We start from the raw sequence: 13238 nt of genomic DNA, 5'->3' as shown, positions 1-13238 counted from the left end.
AGGAGGCAGGGTCTCGCAGGTCGCCGGAGAGGTTCGCGCCTGCGGGACAGGGACGCGTCGTGGACGTGTCTAGGAAGCGTGCGTCTCGCAGGTCGCCGGAGAGGTCCGCGCCCTCCATCATTCCCACCACGGCGGGGAAGACGAAGCTGAAGACGCGAGGCAAGTCGCAGAGCTCGCCCAGCGTCGAGTGCGGGCTCGGGTCGCACTGGCCAGACAGGACCGGGCTCGGGAGTGCCGTGTGCCTGAGGCCGTACCGGCCGGAGCCGTTCACAAAGCACCACTCGCCCGATCCGCCGCCGCCCGACCCGCCTCCGCCGCCCGATCCGCCGTCCAGTGACCCGCTGTCGAGGAGCGCGGCGTCGAGAAGGAAGTCGGCGGGTACGCAGGGCGCGTCCCACGCCCACGGCCGGTAGGAGGCGCTCACGCCGTCGAGCCCGACCCCGGACGGCGTGTACTGCAGCTCGCCAAGGTCGGGCACGATGACGCGCGCCTCGCGTTGCAGCCAGACCGAGCCGATGGCGGCGGCGAGCGCGACGGTGAGGCCGGCAAAGATGAGACCGTTGACGCGGGCGAAGGCGCCGGCGCCCTGCAGCAGGGGAGGGCGCGGCGTCGGGGCACAGGAGGGAGCGAGCGCGCGCGCGGCTCCGGCTCTCTCTCTCTCTCTCTCTCTCTCTCTCTCTCTCTCTCTCTCTCTCTCTCTCTCTCTCTCTCTCTCTCTCTCTCTCCTTGTGCGTATGTGCGTGCGTGCGTTGTGTGTGTGTGTGTGTGTGTGTGTGTGTGTGTGTGTGTGCGTGTGTGTGTGTGTGTGTGTGTGTGTGTGTGTGCGTGCGTGTGCGTGTGCTTCCCGCGCTTTGACGGCGACGAGGAAGAGGAGGAAGAGGACGGCGGACGAGAAGGCGAGCTTGTTGGAAAAGGTGGAGGTATGCGGCTCGAAGAAGGTCTGGAACACGACGTCCGTGAAGGAGCGGGTGTTGAAGGTCACATTGAGGCAGTAGGTGAGCCAGAAGAGGAGGCCCGACGAGCCGCCAAACGCGGGCCCGAGCGAGCGGGAGATCATAAAGTAGGCGCCCCCGCCGCGCATGCGGCCGTTCGTGACGAGCGCCGAGAAGGACGAGATGGTCAGATAGGCGAGCGTCTCGCAGAAGACGAAGATGGCGAGAGAGCCGAGCCAGCCCATCATGCCGACGGAGAAGCCGACAAAGAGGAAGAGCGGCGCACCAAGGATATTGAGCAGGCAGGGAACGAACACGCCGTTGAGCGTCCCGAGGTTGTTGTGGCTGACAGCGCTGCTGCCCATGAGAGAGGTGCGCAGGTCCTGCTGCATCGAGAAGCGGGTGACGCGGCGAATCGACTGGACCGTCCTTGTCAGTGTCATGCACGGCGGTCGGCAGGGATGGAAGGATGCCCGCCGCGCCCTTCTCCAGTCGAAGCGTCAGCAGGCAAAAAGAATTAGAAATTGGCCTACGCTGCGCGCGTCCACCCATACCGCCACATTCCTGAGACGAGCGAGGGCAGCCTCCTTAAAGGCAACAGGGTCTAGATTCGGAGCGCTCGCCGAAGAGGAGTACGACAAAATAGCGCCCGTGATTGCCTGCACGCTGCCCGCACTCACGGACCCCATACCCGAAAGAAAGAGAGGGGAGCTCGCGGGGGAGGTGACGAGTGAACTACAGGTAGTGGGGAAGGCAGCCTCGATTGCCATACAGACATGGTTCATGCGAAACAACGACAAGACCAAGGCACGGGCAGAGGAACGAGAGAAGAATATAGGGTGGATAAAGCGCCTGTTCACGGCATGGAGGGTGAGCCACGCCGAACGTACCGAACGTAGAGCCGAGCGGAAGGAAGCCGGGGAAGACTCCGAGGAGGGCGAACCAGTGGAAATCCCGTTGTCAGCCGTCACGATGCACCCGAAGGGACCCCAGCGCCGGCATCATCCGTGAAGGCACAAGTGTTCGAAGAGAGAGTGGACCTGAGCAATGATATGACTGGGCGGCAAATGATCGCAGTGGGCGTCAGAAGACTCGTCCTTGCGCGAGGAGAGCTCGAGATAGACTCGAGGGGCCAGGATATGCAGCGAGGAGGGCGGAGCTGCGCCGAAAGGCGCAAGAAGCCGCGAGAACAAGGGACCGGCAGGCGGCGGCGGCGTCGCAGAACGAGGCAGAGAGGAGAGCGACGCGACAGAGGAAGAAGTGACAAGGGAAAGAACGACGAGAGTGGGAAGACCGCGAGGTGGCATGAAGGTTGCAGCGAGGAATCGGCGAGAGGCTGCGAAGAGAGATAGGAAGAGGCGGACGCCCAAGGGTGGGCGACGGCTAGCGCATCACACCCCTCTCCTTAAAATCCCTGTGTGGTGGCGGCGTGCCGTCCTCCCATCCCTCCCTTGGGTTGTCGTTTGCTTTCTTTCTTTACCCATACCGCGTTGCCGTTGGTGTCCAGTCCGAGCCTGGCTGTTCTTCACCTTCCTACCTACCTACCTACCTTGCCCTGCCATCCCCCTCGGAGGCCCTCCCTTCGATCTCTGTTTTCTTTCTTTCTTTTCCACCCTGGCTGTTTTCTTTCTTTTTGCGTGAGCTGCGGACTGGCGTGCCGTCCTCCCATCCCTCCCCCTTCGCCTGTGTGTTTCGTTCTTTCTAGGTGCTGCACTGCGTGCCGTCCGTTCCTTAAACGAAAAGTGTTTGTGAATAATTCGGTCCCTGTGGGCACCCTAAGCCGGGATTCGCTCCATGTCCGTGCTACAGGTGCCACATCCTACCACGCGCATCGCATCTGCGAGGCTGCGCACTAGGACGGTGGCTTGCGCATCGCTGGCGCTGTGGATGCGCTCCAATAAGGCGAGCGGGAGCACGGAGCCGTCCATCACAAACTCGAGGCGGACGCCGGCCCGCTGCGCAATCGCGTGCGCCGCGAGGTAGTGGCCAATGCACAGCCGCGCGTCGCGCTCCACCGACACCATGTACTCGAAGCCCGGGGCGCCGTCAACCAGGTAGTCGACGACGGCGATCGGGTCTCCGCTCTCCCCGCCCTCCTCCCCAGCATCCTCCTCCCCCGTTGCCTCCTCGACGCGCTTCCCCGCGGCCACCGCCCCGCCCTCCGCCCCACCCGCCAGCACGTGGCCGAGCACCGGAAATCCCAGCGCGACTCCAACCTCTGCAAAGGGAACGTCCTCGTCGCGCGGCAGCAGCAGCGCGCGGCGGACGCACCCATACTCTGGATGTGCGCGGTTCGCGAGCACCCACATGCCGCGGAAGCACTCTCGCGTGCCGGCGACGCGGGCGTCGTGCCGTATCTCCTCGAGCTCGAGCTGCGGCGCAGCGGCAGCGGCCTGCCGCCAGACAGCATCGACCGCCTTGCACGTCAGCTGCGAGGTGCCGTACGATAGGCAGATCAGCACCGCAGGCTTGAGGCCACCGAGCAGGAGGAGGTACTCCAGGCTGTGACCCTGCTCCGCCGAGAGGCCCTGCTCCGCGTGCTCTGCGAGGAAGCGGGCCTCGCTCGCGGTGGCTCTGAGATAGGCCGCCGTCAGCTCCGGAAGAGGTAGCACCGGCACGGGCGCCCGAAGGCGCCAGCATGGTGCAGGCATGGCGCAGCAAACTTTTTTCAAGAGAAAGCGGAAAAAAAACAACAACTAACGCACTCTCTCACATGACAAGCGATCCCACGACAGCGATTGTGGGGACTACATGACCCGTACGTGAGGGGTGGAGGGGACCGTCCGCAGAGCTAGGCGGCGCGGGCACCCACACACTCCCACCCCACCACCCAGAGCTCCTGTGCGAAGAAGAAACGGAGCCGCGAAAAAGAAATACCAATTCCCAGAAGCGCGCCTTCACTGTAGATCACTTCGGTTCCAGGCATGAACGTGCTCCGCCGCCGCCCCCTCGTCTCCTCCACCTCTCGCGGCGGCACCGCGGCGGCGTCGTCGGCTCCCGGCCCGGGCGGTGGGCTCGACGGCGGCGCGCTGCGCCTGCTGCGCTGGTCCTCGGCGGCGCTCTCTGTGCTCAAGCCGCTCGGGATGGGGTACGTCGCGATCTGCGGCGCCGTCTACGTGTTTCAGCGCAACCTGCAGTACTTCCCGACCAAGGAGTCTCCGGCTCTTCCCGCCTCCATCCACAAGACCTTCTCCGGCGTGCGCGAGGTCGAGTTTGTCGCCGCGGACGGCACCCGCTGCCTCGGCTGGCACTGGCCGCCTCCCGAGCCCGAGGCGCCCGTCACGCCCTTCTTCTGGCTCAAGCCGTCCGTCGGCGGGTACGGCGAGGCGGAGGTGCGGCGCGCCTGCGCCGAGGCGCGCGAGCGCTACCCGCACCTGCGAGAGCTCGACGTGCTGCTGCTGCACGGCAACGCGGGAGACCGCTCGCACCGGCTCGGGTGGATGCACCTGCTGCGGGAGGGACTGGGCGTGTCGGTGACGGTGCTCGACTACCGCGGCTTCGGCGGCTCGGACGGCAGCCCGAGCGAGGACGGCCTCATCGCAGACGGCGCGGCGGCGGCAAAGTGGCTGCGCGCGCACGGCGGCCCCGCCGGGCGGAAGCTGGTCCTGTGGGGCGAGTCGATCGGCTCGGGCGTCGCCGTGGCGCTGAGTGACGGCGAGGCATCGGCGCCGCTCTCGCCCGCCGAGCGGCCGGACGCGGTCGTCATCGAGGGCGGGCTCTCGAGCTGCGTCGGCCCTTTCCCCGAACCTTCTCGGAACCTTCCCCATAGGTCATCATCGAGGGCGGGCTGTCGAGCTGCGTCGACGTCGCCGCGCGCGCGTACCCGTGGCTGCCCGTGCGGCTTCCCGGCCTGATGCGCGACCGGTTCGACAATGTCGTCCGCGCGCGGCGCATGCCCTCCTCGCTGCCGGTGCTGCAGCTGCACGGCACGCTCGACGAGATCGTCCCCTTTGAGTTTGGCGTGCAGCTGCACGAGGCGTTGCCGGCCGGCAACAAGCGCTTCGTGGCGCTCGAGGGGACGGGCCACAACGACATCCCGTACCACGACACGAGGCGGTACCTGCAGGAGGTGGCGGAGTTCCTGGGCTCCGCGGTGTAAGCCTTAGGGCGCCGAGCCCACCTGCCTCCTGCGAGGCTGATCCGCGCAATCCACGCCGAGAAAATGACACACCCTGCTCCATCATCAAAGCTGTTTTTAATAATTTTGGCTACCCTCCTGTATATGTGGACATGAACAATCCGAAGGTGCATGGTGCTCAACTATCACAAGTATCATCAATGCCGCCTGACACCCCCGCGCCGCGCCGGCCCGCAGCCGCACCGACCCGCGCGCGCCGCGGCCGCGGCCCGCGCGCCAGCAGCCCCTGCCCACGATACGCCGCCCCGACCGCACCCCTCGCAGAGGCCAGAGCCTTGCGTGTGCGCGCCATGCAACAAATGCGCCGCTAAGCTACGCCTTCTTCCTGGTGAGCGCGCCCCAGTGGCCGCTCCGCTGGATCTCAAAGTCTGTGGGATCAAAGTGCATCGGCTCGTGCTCGTGCGGCGTCTTGAGGGTGAAGGTGCTCTTCTCGACGAGGCTGTAGTTGAACTTGGACCTGTTAGCCTTGGAGAGGTACGAGGTTTTGGTCCACTCGATGTCGAAGAGCGTCGCCGTCACCCCGCCCAGACGGGTGTTGAGAATGTCGAGGGTTGTGTATCTGAGGGGCGCAGCAAGAGGTGTGGGGATTTGTGTGCGGGAAGGGGTCCAGGCATGCAAGGCTCGCGCACGAGATGAAGTTGAAGCCGCATTGCATCATGTCGTTCTCGATCTCTTTGCCGTCCTTAGTGTTGTCAACGGGGAAGAAGATGGTGGCGAGGTCGTCCAAGGTGAGCGGCGGCAGGCAGACGTCCCCCGCCTTGCCGCCGGCCTCGGTGACGAAGCACGAGACGAAGAGGCCCTCGCTGCCCCAGTCGGTGCGGTTCTTGAGCCAGTAGCTGGTCTTGTCGTCGCACGGCGACTTGAGGTACTTGATCTGGCCCGTGTTGATGCACATGAGCTCGCGGTACGTCTTTGGCGGTCCCTCGAGCACGTCGCCGTCGATGTCGTGCTTGCACGCCTCGAGGTCGGCGCACTCGGTCCACGAGCGCGGGTTGGCCGGATTGGGGCACGAGTACTTCTCGTCATCCTCGTCGACCATGTGCGCAAAGAACTTCCACGAGTGCGACCCCACCGCCATGAGGCCGTGGCCCGCCTTGCCGTCCTTCCATGTGTTGCGGAGGATGAAGCCGCCTGTGTTTCCCCACTCGTCGCGATGAAAGTCGTTGTACCCGACGATGTTGATGGCGTGCCCGCCCGCCTGCCCCATCGGTGCGCCATTCGCCTTGACGAACCACTCGCCCTTCATCGACACCATCGACTTGCCGTCGGTGAAGCACGAGGAGTAATCCTTGTAGACGGGGTCGTTCGGGCAGTTGACGATGGGCTTGCCATTGCCCGGGCAGTTGTACGCAGCTGTGCACGGGAAGTAAAAGGCAGAGTTGGTCTCGGTCACGCCCAGGGCGAGCGGGCGCCCCGAGCGGACTAGCGCGGCCTTGATGTCGGCCGAGGTGGCGTAGTCGTGGATCCTGTTGATCTTGAACTCGAGCGGGTTCACCTGCGCGGCCGGGCATCCGGGTGGGGTCGGGCGGCGACCGGCGCTCAAGTCCACGGGTCTCGGGAAGGGGGTTTCGGTCGAGGGCCGCTCTCTCATCGATCGCCTTGCGGTACTGCATCAGCCCGGGGCAGACGCGCTCGATGTCGTAGCCCTGGTTCTCCTCGTACTTGCAGATCGAGTCCGGGATGGGCCCGATCTTGCCAACGTTTGGATAGTGCGACATCAGGCGGTCGTCGGAGCCGCCCTCCCCCTCCGTCGTGTCGGCAAAACGGATGGGCATCTTGGGCTTGCCCGTGATGTTTGGCCCGTGCCCCGGGGTGTTGGAGTCGGAGCCGACGACCTTGTTGATCGGGCACATTGAGGTCGGGTTCTTTTTGCACTCCTCCATCAGCGCAATCCCCAGCGCCTGCCGGCTCAGCCTGAGGAACTTGGTGCCGTCAAGGTAGCCGTTGGTCGCGCCTGGTGGTCACCGAGAGTGGCGGGGCGTGGAGGGCGCGGAAGGTGCGATTGCGCCAGCGTTGAGCGCCGAGTGCAGGCCTCGGTGGTGGGGCGAGAGCACACACCGTAGTGAATGTAGGACGACTCGAGGATACCCGCGGTGGCAAACAGCCAGCAGTCGCCGCGGTTGGCCTGATCGGACGAGGGCGTCACGTACGGTATGACGTACTTTGCTGGCAGTTTGGACATGAGCGGGAAGATCTCTTCCATCCTCTCCTCCTCCTTTTCTTTCATCGAAGGCGGCAGGAACTTTGCCCACGGCGCGGCCTCTTTTTTGTGGCTCGCGGACATGCTCGCGGAGAGGAGGGTTTGCTGCGCGCGCAGCTGCTCAGCCAGCTGCTCCTGCAAGCTGCTCAGCGCCGCCTGCGCACAGACAGCGTTGACGTGCTCGCAACGCGTGGTGTCTCTGACATTGCATTGTGCGGGGGAGTGGAGAGCGGCGACGACCTGCTGCCGCATGATGCCTACGCTGGCCAACCCAAGGAGCAAGGCCGCCCCGATCAGCACGGGAGCAGCGGCGTGCGACACCCTGCTTCTGTTGCCCGAGGCGCCGACGCGCGAGTAGTCCGACTCCATCTCCCTGGCGAGCATCCCGACCGCCTAGGTGGCGAACTCTGCCGACGATCGACGAGCGCGGATGGGTGTTGGTCCCCCCCCCATCACACCCAAATTACGAGTGGGGATACACGCGCTCTTCTACACTTCATCCGATCACTACCGAGAAGAGAACGAGAGTCGTGGTGGAGAGGGAGGGAGGGAGGGAGGGAGGGAGGGAGAGAGAGGGAGAGAGAGGAGGGAGGGAGGGAGAGAGAGAGAGAGAGAGAGAGAGAGAGAGAGAGAGAGAGAGAGAGAGAGAGAGAGAGAGAGAGAGAGAGAGAGGAGGAGGAGGAGGAGGAGGGGTGTGGGGGGAGACTTGCTTGCCAAGGCAAAATATAAAATTTTCTTTCTTTGCTCCAAGTCGCTTCCTAAGCCCTGGCCTCCAACACCCACACCTCGAGCTCGACTGCGCTCTGCGGACTGGCAGTCGACTGGGGCACCAAACCTCGACACCAACTCGACACCTCGACACCACCTGCCAAGCAACTCGAACACACCATGACACTCTGACACCCCTCGACACCATCTAGGCTGGGATCATGCTCGTCCTTGTCTAGGTAGGTGCCAAAGAGCAAATTCGAACCTCCACCCCCCTCGACACCTCGACACCGCTCGACACCGCTCGACACCGCTCGACACCGCTCGACACCGCTCGACACCGCTCGACACCGCTCGACACCGCTCGACACCGCTCGACACCGCTCGACACCGCTCGACACCTCTTGATCTTAACACAGCAGAGACCCATTGGAGTCACAGAGTTAGAAGATCAGAGTTGCAGCCCAGCAATGAATCAAACTTGGGTGTGGCACTTTCATCCCTCAGAGCTCAGTTGCAGCCTCTGAGCCTCTCTGCTCTCACCTCTCAGTTGCACCCCTGCTGATGTAGCTGCAACCATGGCAGTACTCAGGACAGGTACGCCTTCAGCCTTGCCCCACAGGCCTTTTAAAGGCATGGCACAGGCGTCGCGATCTTCGGTACATCCCCGTCGCCTTTCAGCATCGGTCCTCGCGGGGGGGCGTCTCTGAATTCGGACGTTTGTGCTACCCTTCACGCACACTACACACGGTGTACTAGCACGGCGCCATCCTACGCCCGTGCCCCATGAATGTCGATACTCCAGTATCATACCATTGGTGCCACAATCGTGTCACGTGGACGTCCCTCAGTCAGCGCGCGTCTTCCCTGTCGCGAACCGATGTCCTAGACGTCGTGCCTCTCTGATGGTCTGATCCTTTACAGTCCTTTGAGCCAGCCACCCTCCGGCTCTTACCGTGCCCTCCATACTCGATTTTCCTCGTTCACATCCCTTATACACCATCAACATCAACTTCTATCAATCACACCCTACCACCTACATCAAATCCCTTCCCCACCAAAACCATCTTCATTCATAAACCCACATCTTTAAAATCACATCTCCTCTTCACCTTCTCATTTTTTCACCATCACTTCTCTCCTCACTCCCCCCCCCCCTTCACACACACACACACACACACATCTTCTTACCATTACCATCACATATCCCCCTGTCACCATGTATTCCTACATAATTGCCCAACACCGTCGACCAACACCGTACACAACAAACACAAAGAAAAAAGCTTAGCCATATGAGTCGCCGCCCGGCGGGCTCCAACATCAACATACGTTCATCCCGCGTAACTCAGTTGGTAGAGTGACAGACCCTTAATTACACAGTGTGTATTCTTTTTTGCTCTCTGGCAGAGAGCAAGCAAGCCCACTCAACCCCAAGTACTCACCGTTTTACAGTGGTGTTGCTTGTGCAAGTTGTGCAGAGGCTGCAGCTTCTGCTGGGGCGGAATGCGCAGGGTTTTCGGCGCGATGCCCTCGGCGAGTACACGCTACTGCGCTGCCGCAAGCTCTCCTGCGCGCGCGTGACGTGTGGGGCGCGTGCGCTGCGCTCAAACGTCGCGATTTGGCAATAGGCGCTCGAGCCGGCGCACAGCGGCGGGGTGCGCGGCTCCGGGATCGGCCGTCACGTCGAGGAGGGGGGCTGTCGGCGGCTCGAGCGGCGAGGCGTGCCGCTCTGCTGCGCCGCCGACAGCCCCTCTTCCGAGCCGGCGCGTGGCGGCGAGCCGCGGCCAGTCGCAGTGTCGCGGTGGCGGCGAGCGTTCATCGGCCGGCAGCGAGAGCGGCCGTCACGTCGAGGAGGGGGGGTGGAGGGGGCTGTCGGCGGTTCGTGTGGCTCGAGGCGCGCCTACGCTGCGCCGCCTTGAGCCCTCGATCCGGCGCGTGGCGGGAGGGGCGAGCCGCGGTCATCGTCGATGGTGGTGGTGGTGGTGCGGCGGCGGCTCGCTCTTCCCTCCGGCGGCGGCTCTGCTCCCGCCGCCGCCTGTTGCGCCACGCTCACGCTACGGAGCAGGCACTCGCGCCCGGTGAGCGCTGCAAAGGGGATCGGGGGGGGCGCGCGAGAGGGGGCGCGGGTCGGGCGCGCATCGGCCGGCTGCGAGAGCGGCCGTCACGTCGGGGGGGGGGCGGGTCGGCGGCTCGTGTGGCTCGAGACGCAGCAGTTGCTGTTGCGCCGCCGCCGAGCCCTATTGCCGATCCGGCGCCTGGCGGCAGGGGCGAGCCGCGGTCATCGTCGCTGGTGCGGCGGCGGCGGCGGCGGCTCGCTCTTCCTTCCGGTGGCGGCTCCGCTCCCGCCGCCGCTCGCCGCACCAAGCACACGCCGCTGAGCAGACTCGCAGGTCAGAGTGGCCGGACAGTCGGTGCTGCCCAGCGGCGACAGGCCAACGTGTGTACGTGCGCGTGCACGCCGCCTTTGCGCGCCGCGTTGCGGAGCGAGGCGCGCCGCGTTGCGGAACGAGGCGCGTGTGTGTAAGCATGTGGTGCGTAGAGAGCACGCGCCGTGCTGCTGGGTGCCGCACGGCTCTGCCAGTAGAGAGCGGGCGGCGCGTCACAATGTGAGGTGTGTGGTTGACTCTCGCTCCTACCGTACCCACGTACGTACTGTGGTGGGATGTGTGTATGCGGCGACTCATGACGGCAAAAATGTAAGCCCCGCGGCCCTGGCCACTGTTTGTAGCCAACCAATGGGGTGCATGTTGCTTGTTGCCTGCTTAGTTGACATGCGCCGCCCTCGACTCTGAGCCGACGTGCTCTGCCCTCGCCTCCGCCGTAGCCCAGCAATAGGCCAGCGCCTCTGCCGCCAGCTGGCCGCCACCGCCGTCGCCGTCCGCTGCACCGTCGAGGACCCGATTGAAGGACCCGAGTCTCGCCTTCGTCGTCGAGCGTGTTGCCTCGCCTCGCACCGTCGGCGCTCTTCTGGCCAGCACGCGAGACACCTGCGCCGCCCTCGACTCTGAGGTCGCACAGCCAGTGCTTCACGCTTCAGCTTTCGTAGCTTTACCTCTGGCTCCGCGCTGCCCCTCGCCTTCGTCAAGGGCGACTCTCGAATGTCAACTACTCTGAGGGAGGGTGAGTGTAGAGGATGTAGAGTGTAGAGCGCTGTAGAGCTGTGGAGCTGTAGAGCGCTCTGGAGCGCTGTAGAGTTGTAGAGCTCTACATCCGGCGCGGGACGAACTGCGTGCGTTGTAGAGCGATGTAGAGGCGCTCTACAACGTGATATATCTATAACAACTCTACATCATATAGCGGCGAACGAGGCACGGTCGCTCTCCGACATGAGGCGCGTTGCACTTGCCAGTGCTGCGCTGGCCTTCTGTCTGCCCGCCCAATGGGTGGCAGGTGCCAGAGTCTGCTGCTGTGGCATGCCTCACGGCTGCAACTGGCCGGCGCCTCGCCCTCGGCGCAGCGATCGTGGCCAGCGCAACTCGGTACTCGCCTGCCTGGACTCAACGCTCAGCCAGGAGCTCCCGCACGCGCTGGCGCGAGTCATGGCGCAGACAACGCGTCTGAATGCTCGCCTCGCCTCGCGCAAATGCGACCGTCCTCGCAGCCGACAGTCCACCGCCTGCTAAAGAAGCACAGCGACGACTGCGGCACCGGCGACGCATGGCAGGCTGGTCATGACGCAGTTATAGGGTGTGTGACGTCAGAGTGACTCTCTGGGTGTCACGTGTCAGTGATAGTCAGGGCCGTCCATCAGAGCTCCAGTAAGCTCGGAGACACCCCATTATCGCCTCCGCCCTCTCCGCCCTCGCCGCCACACTCCCCTCCTCCGTCTTCGCCTCCTCCGCCCTCGCCGCCGCACTCACCTCCTCCGCCCCCGCCCCCGCCCTCTCCGCCCTCGCCGCCGCACTCGCCTCCTCCGTCGCTCCGTCCTCGCCCTCGCCGCCGCCGCCCTCGCCGCCCCCGCCGTCGCCACCGCCCTCGCCACCCCCTCCCTCACCTCCGCCTCCCTCGCCACCGCCCTCTCCGCCTCCGCCCTCGCCGCCGCCCTCGCCGCCGCCCCCCGCCGAGCCCGCCGCCGCCCTCGCCACCGCCCTCGCCGCCTCCGCCAAGCCCGACACAGAGCCCTCCCCCGCCCTCGCCGCCGCCGCCGTCCCCGCCGCCCTCGCCGCCTCCGCCCCTAGCTCCGCCCTCGCCGTCGCCCTCGCCGGCGCCCCCGAGCCCGCCGCCGCCCTCGCCGCCGCACTCGCCGCCTCCGCCAAGGGGCTGTTGGCACAGGGGGAGGTGTCAATCACGCTCCCGGGACGCCGGAGTATCCGCCGGAGAGATCGGGTTGGTCTCCCCCGCCTTCAGCCCTGACCCGAAGGGGACGCCATCACCCTCGCCCAGGGATCTACTCGAGTACAATGGTCAATGCTGTCTCAAGGTCCGACAGGTTCGGCACACCGGGCACCGCCTCGGTATACAACGGGGTGCACCCGGAAAATGCGCCTGCCTGCGGGCTGCGGGCGGACCCTTACCGATCACAGATCACACCCTCCCTCAGCAACTACCAACTACTCCCTCCTTGTGTCGCCTAGCCGAGCAACACCAATAGGCCAGCGCCTCTGCCGCCAGCCCCAGCGCCGTCGGCTGTACCGTCGAGGACCCGATCGTTTCCCAAGTCTCGCCTTCGTCGTCGAGCGTGTTGCCTCGCCTCGCACCGTCGGCGCTCTTCTGGCCAGCACGCGAGACACCTGCGCCGCCACCGAATCTGAGCGGACGTGCTCTGGCCTTTTCCGCCTCCGCCGTAGCCAAGCAATACCCTTCATTCACGCCCACTACACACGGTTACTAGTAACGCCATCCTACGCCCGTGCCCCATGAATGTCGATACTCCAGTATCATACCATTGGTGCCACAATCGTGTCACGTGGACGTCCCTCAGTCAGCGCGCGTCTTCCCTGTCGCGAACCGATGTCCTAGACGTCGTGCCTCTCTGATGGTCTGATCCTTTACAGTCCTTTGAGCCAGCCACCCTCCGGCTCTTACCGTGCCCTCCATACTCGATTTTCCTCATTCACATCCCTTACACACCATCAACATCAACTTCTATCAATCACACCCTACCACCTACCTCACAAATCCCTTCCCCACCAAAACCAAAACATCTCTCTCCAAAACCATCTTCATTCATTTATAAACCCACATCTTTAAAATCACATCTCCTCTTCACCTTCTCATTTTTTCACCATCACTTCTCTCCACACTCCCCCCCCTCGCC

At 64.4% G+C, this 13238-nt stretch overlaps 3 protein-coding genes across 3 annotated transcripts; 1 reads left to right on the top strand and 2 right to left on the bottom strand.

Moving 5' to 3' along the window:
* Positions 1-82: 82 nt before the first annotated feature.
* Positions 83-1432, bottom strand: EMIHUDRAFT_357673 (hypothetical protein; the record flags this gene model as incomplete). The annotated part of the gene is given in 3 exon segments (XM_005764288.1): positions 83-331; positions 347-586; positions 851-1432. Coding segments are annotated over 3 exon segments (829 nt in total), but the record flags the coding sequence as incomplete, so codon positions are not given.
* Positions 1433-3856: 2424 nt separating this feature from the next.
* On the top strand, positions 3857-5031 carry EMIHUDRAFT_104580 (hypothetical protein; the record flags this gene model as incomplete). The annotated part of the gene is made up of 2 exons (XM_005764287.1): positions 3857-4630; positions 4702-5031. The coding sequence occupies 2 exons, from the start codon at positions 3857-3859 to the stop codon at positions 5029-5031; spliced, it is 1104 nt and encodes a 367-aa protein (XP_005764344.1).
* Positions 5032-6917: 1886 nt separating this feature from the next.
* On the bottom strand, positions 6918-7273 carry EMIHUDRAFT_67261 (hypothetical protein; the record flags this gene model as incomplete). The annotated part of the gene is made up of 2 exons (XM_005764286.1): positions 6918-7024; positions 7129-7273. Coding segments are annotated over 2 exons (252 nt in total), but the record flags the coding sequence as incomplete, so codon positions are not given.
* Positions 7274-13238: the final 5965 nt, after the last annotated feature.

Source organism: Emiliania huxleyi, assembly GCF_000372725.1.
Source record: "Emiliania huxleyi CCMP1516 unplaced genomic scaffold EMIHUscaffold_60, whole genome shotgun sequence".
Lineage (NCBI taxonomy): Eukaryota > Haptophyta > Isochrysidales > Noelaerhabdaceae > Emiliania > Emiliania huxleyi.
The sequence above is the reverse complement of the archived record's forward strand: the minus strand, read 5'-3'. Positions and strand labels throughout refer to the sequence as shown.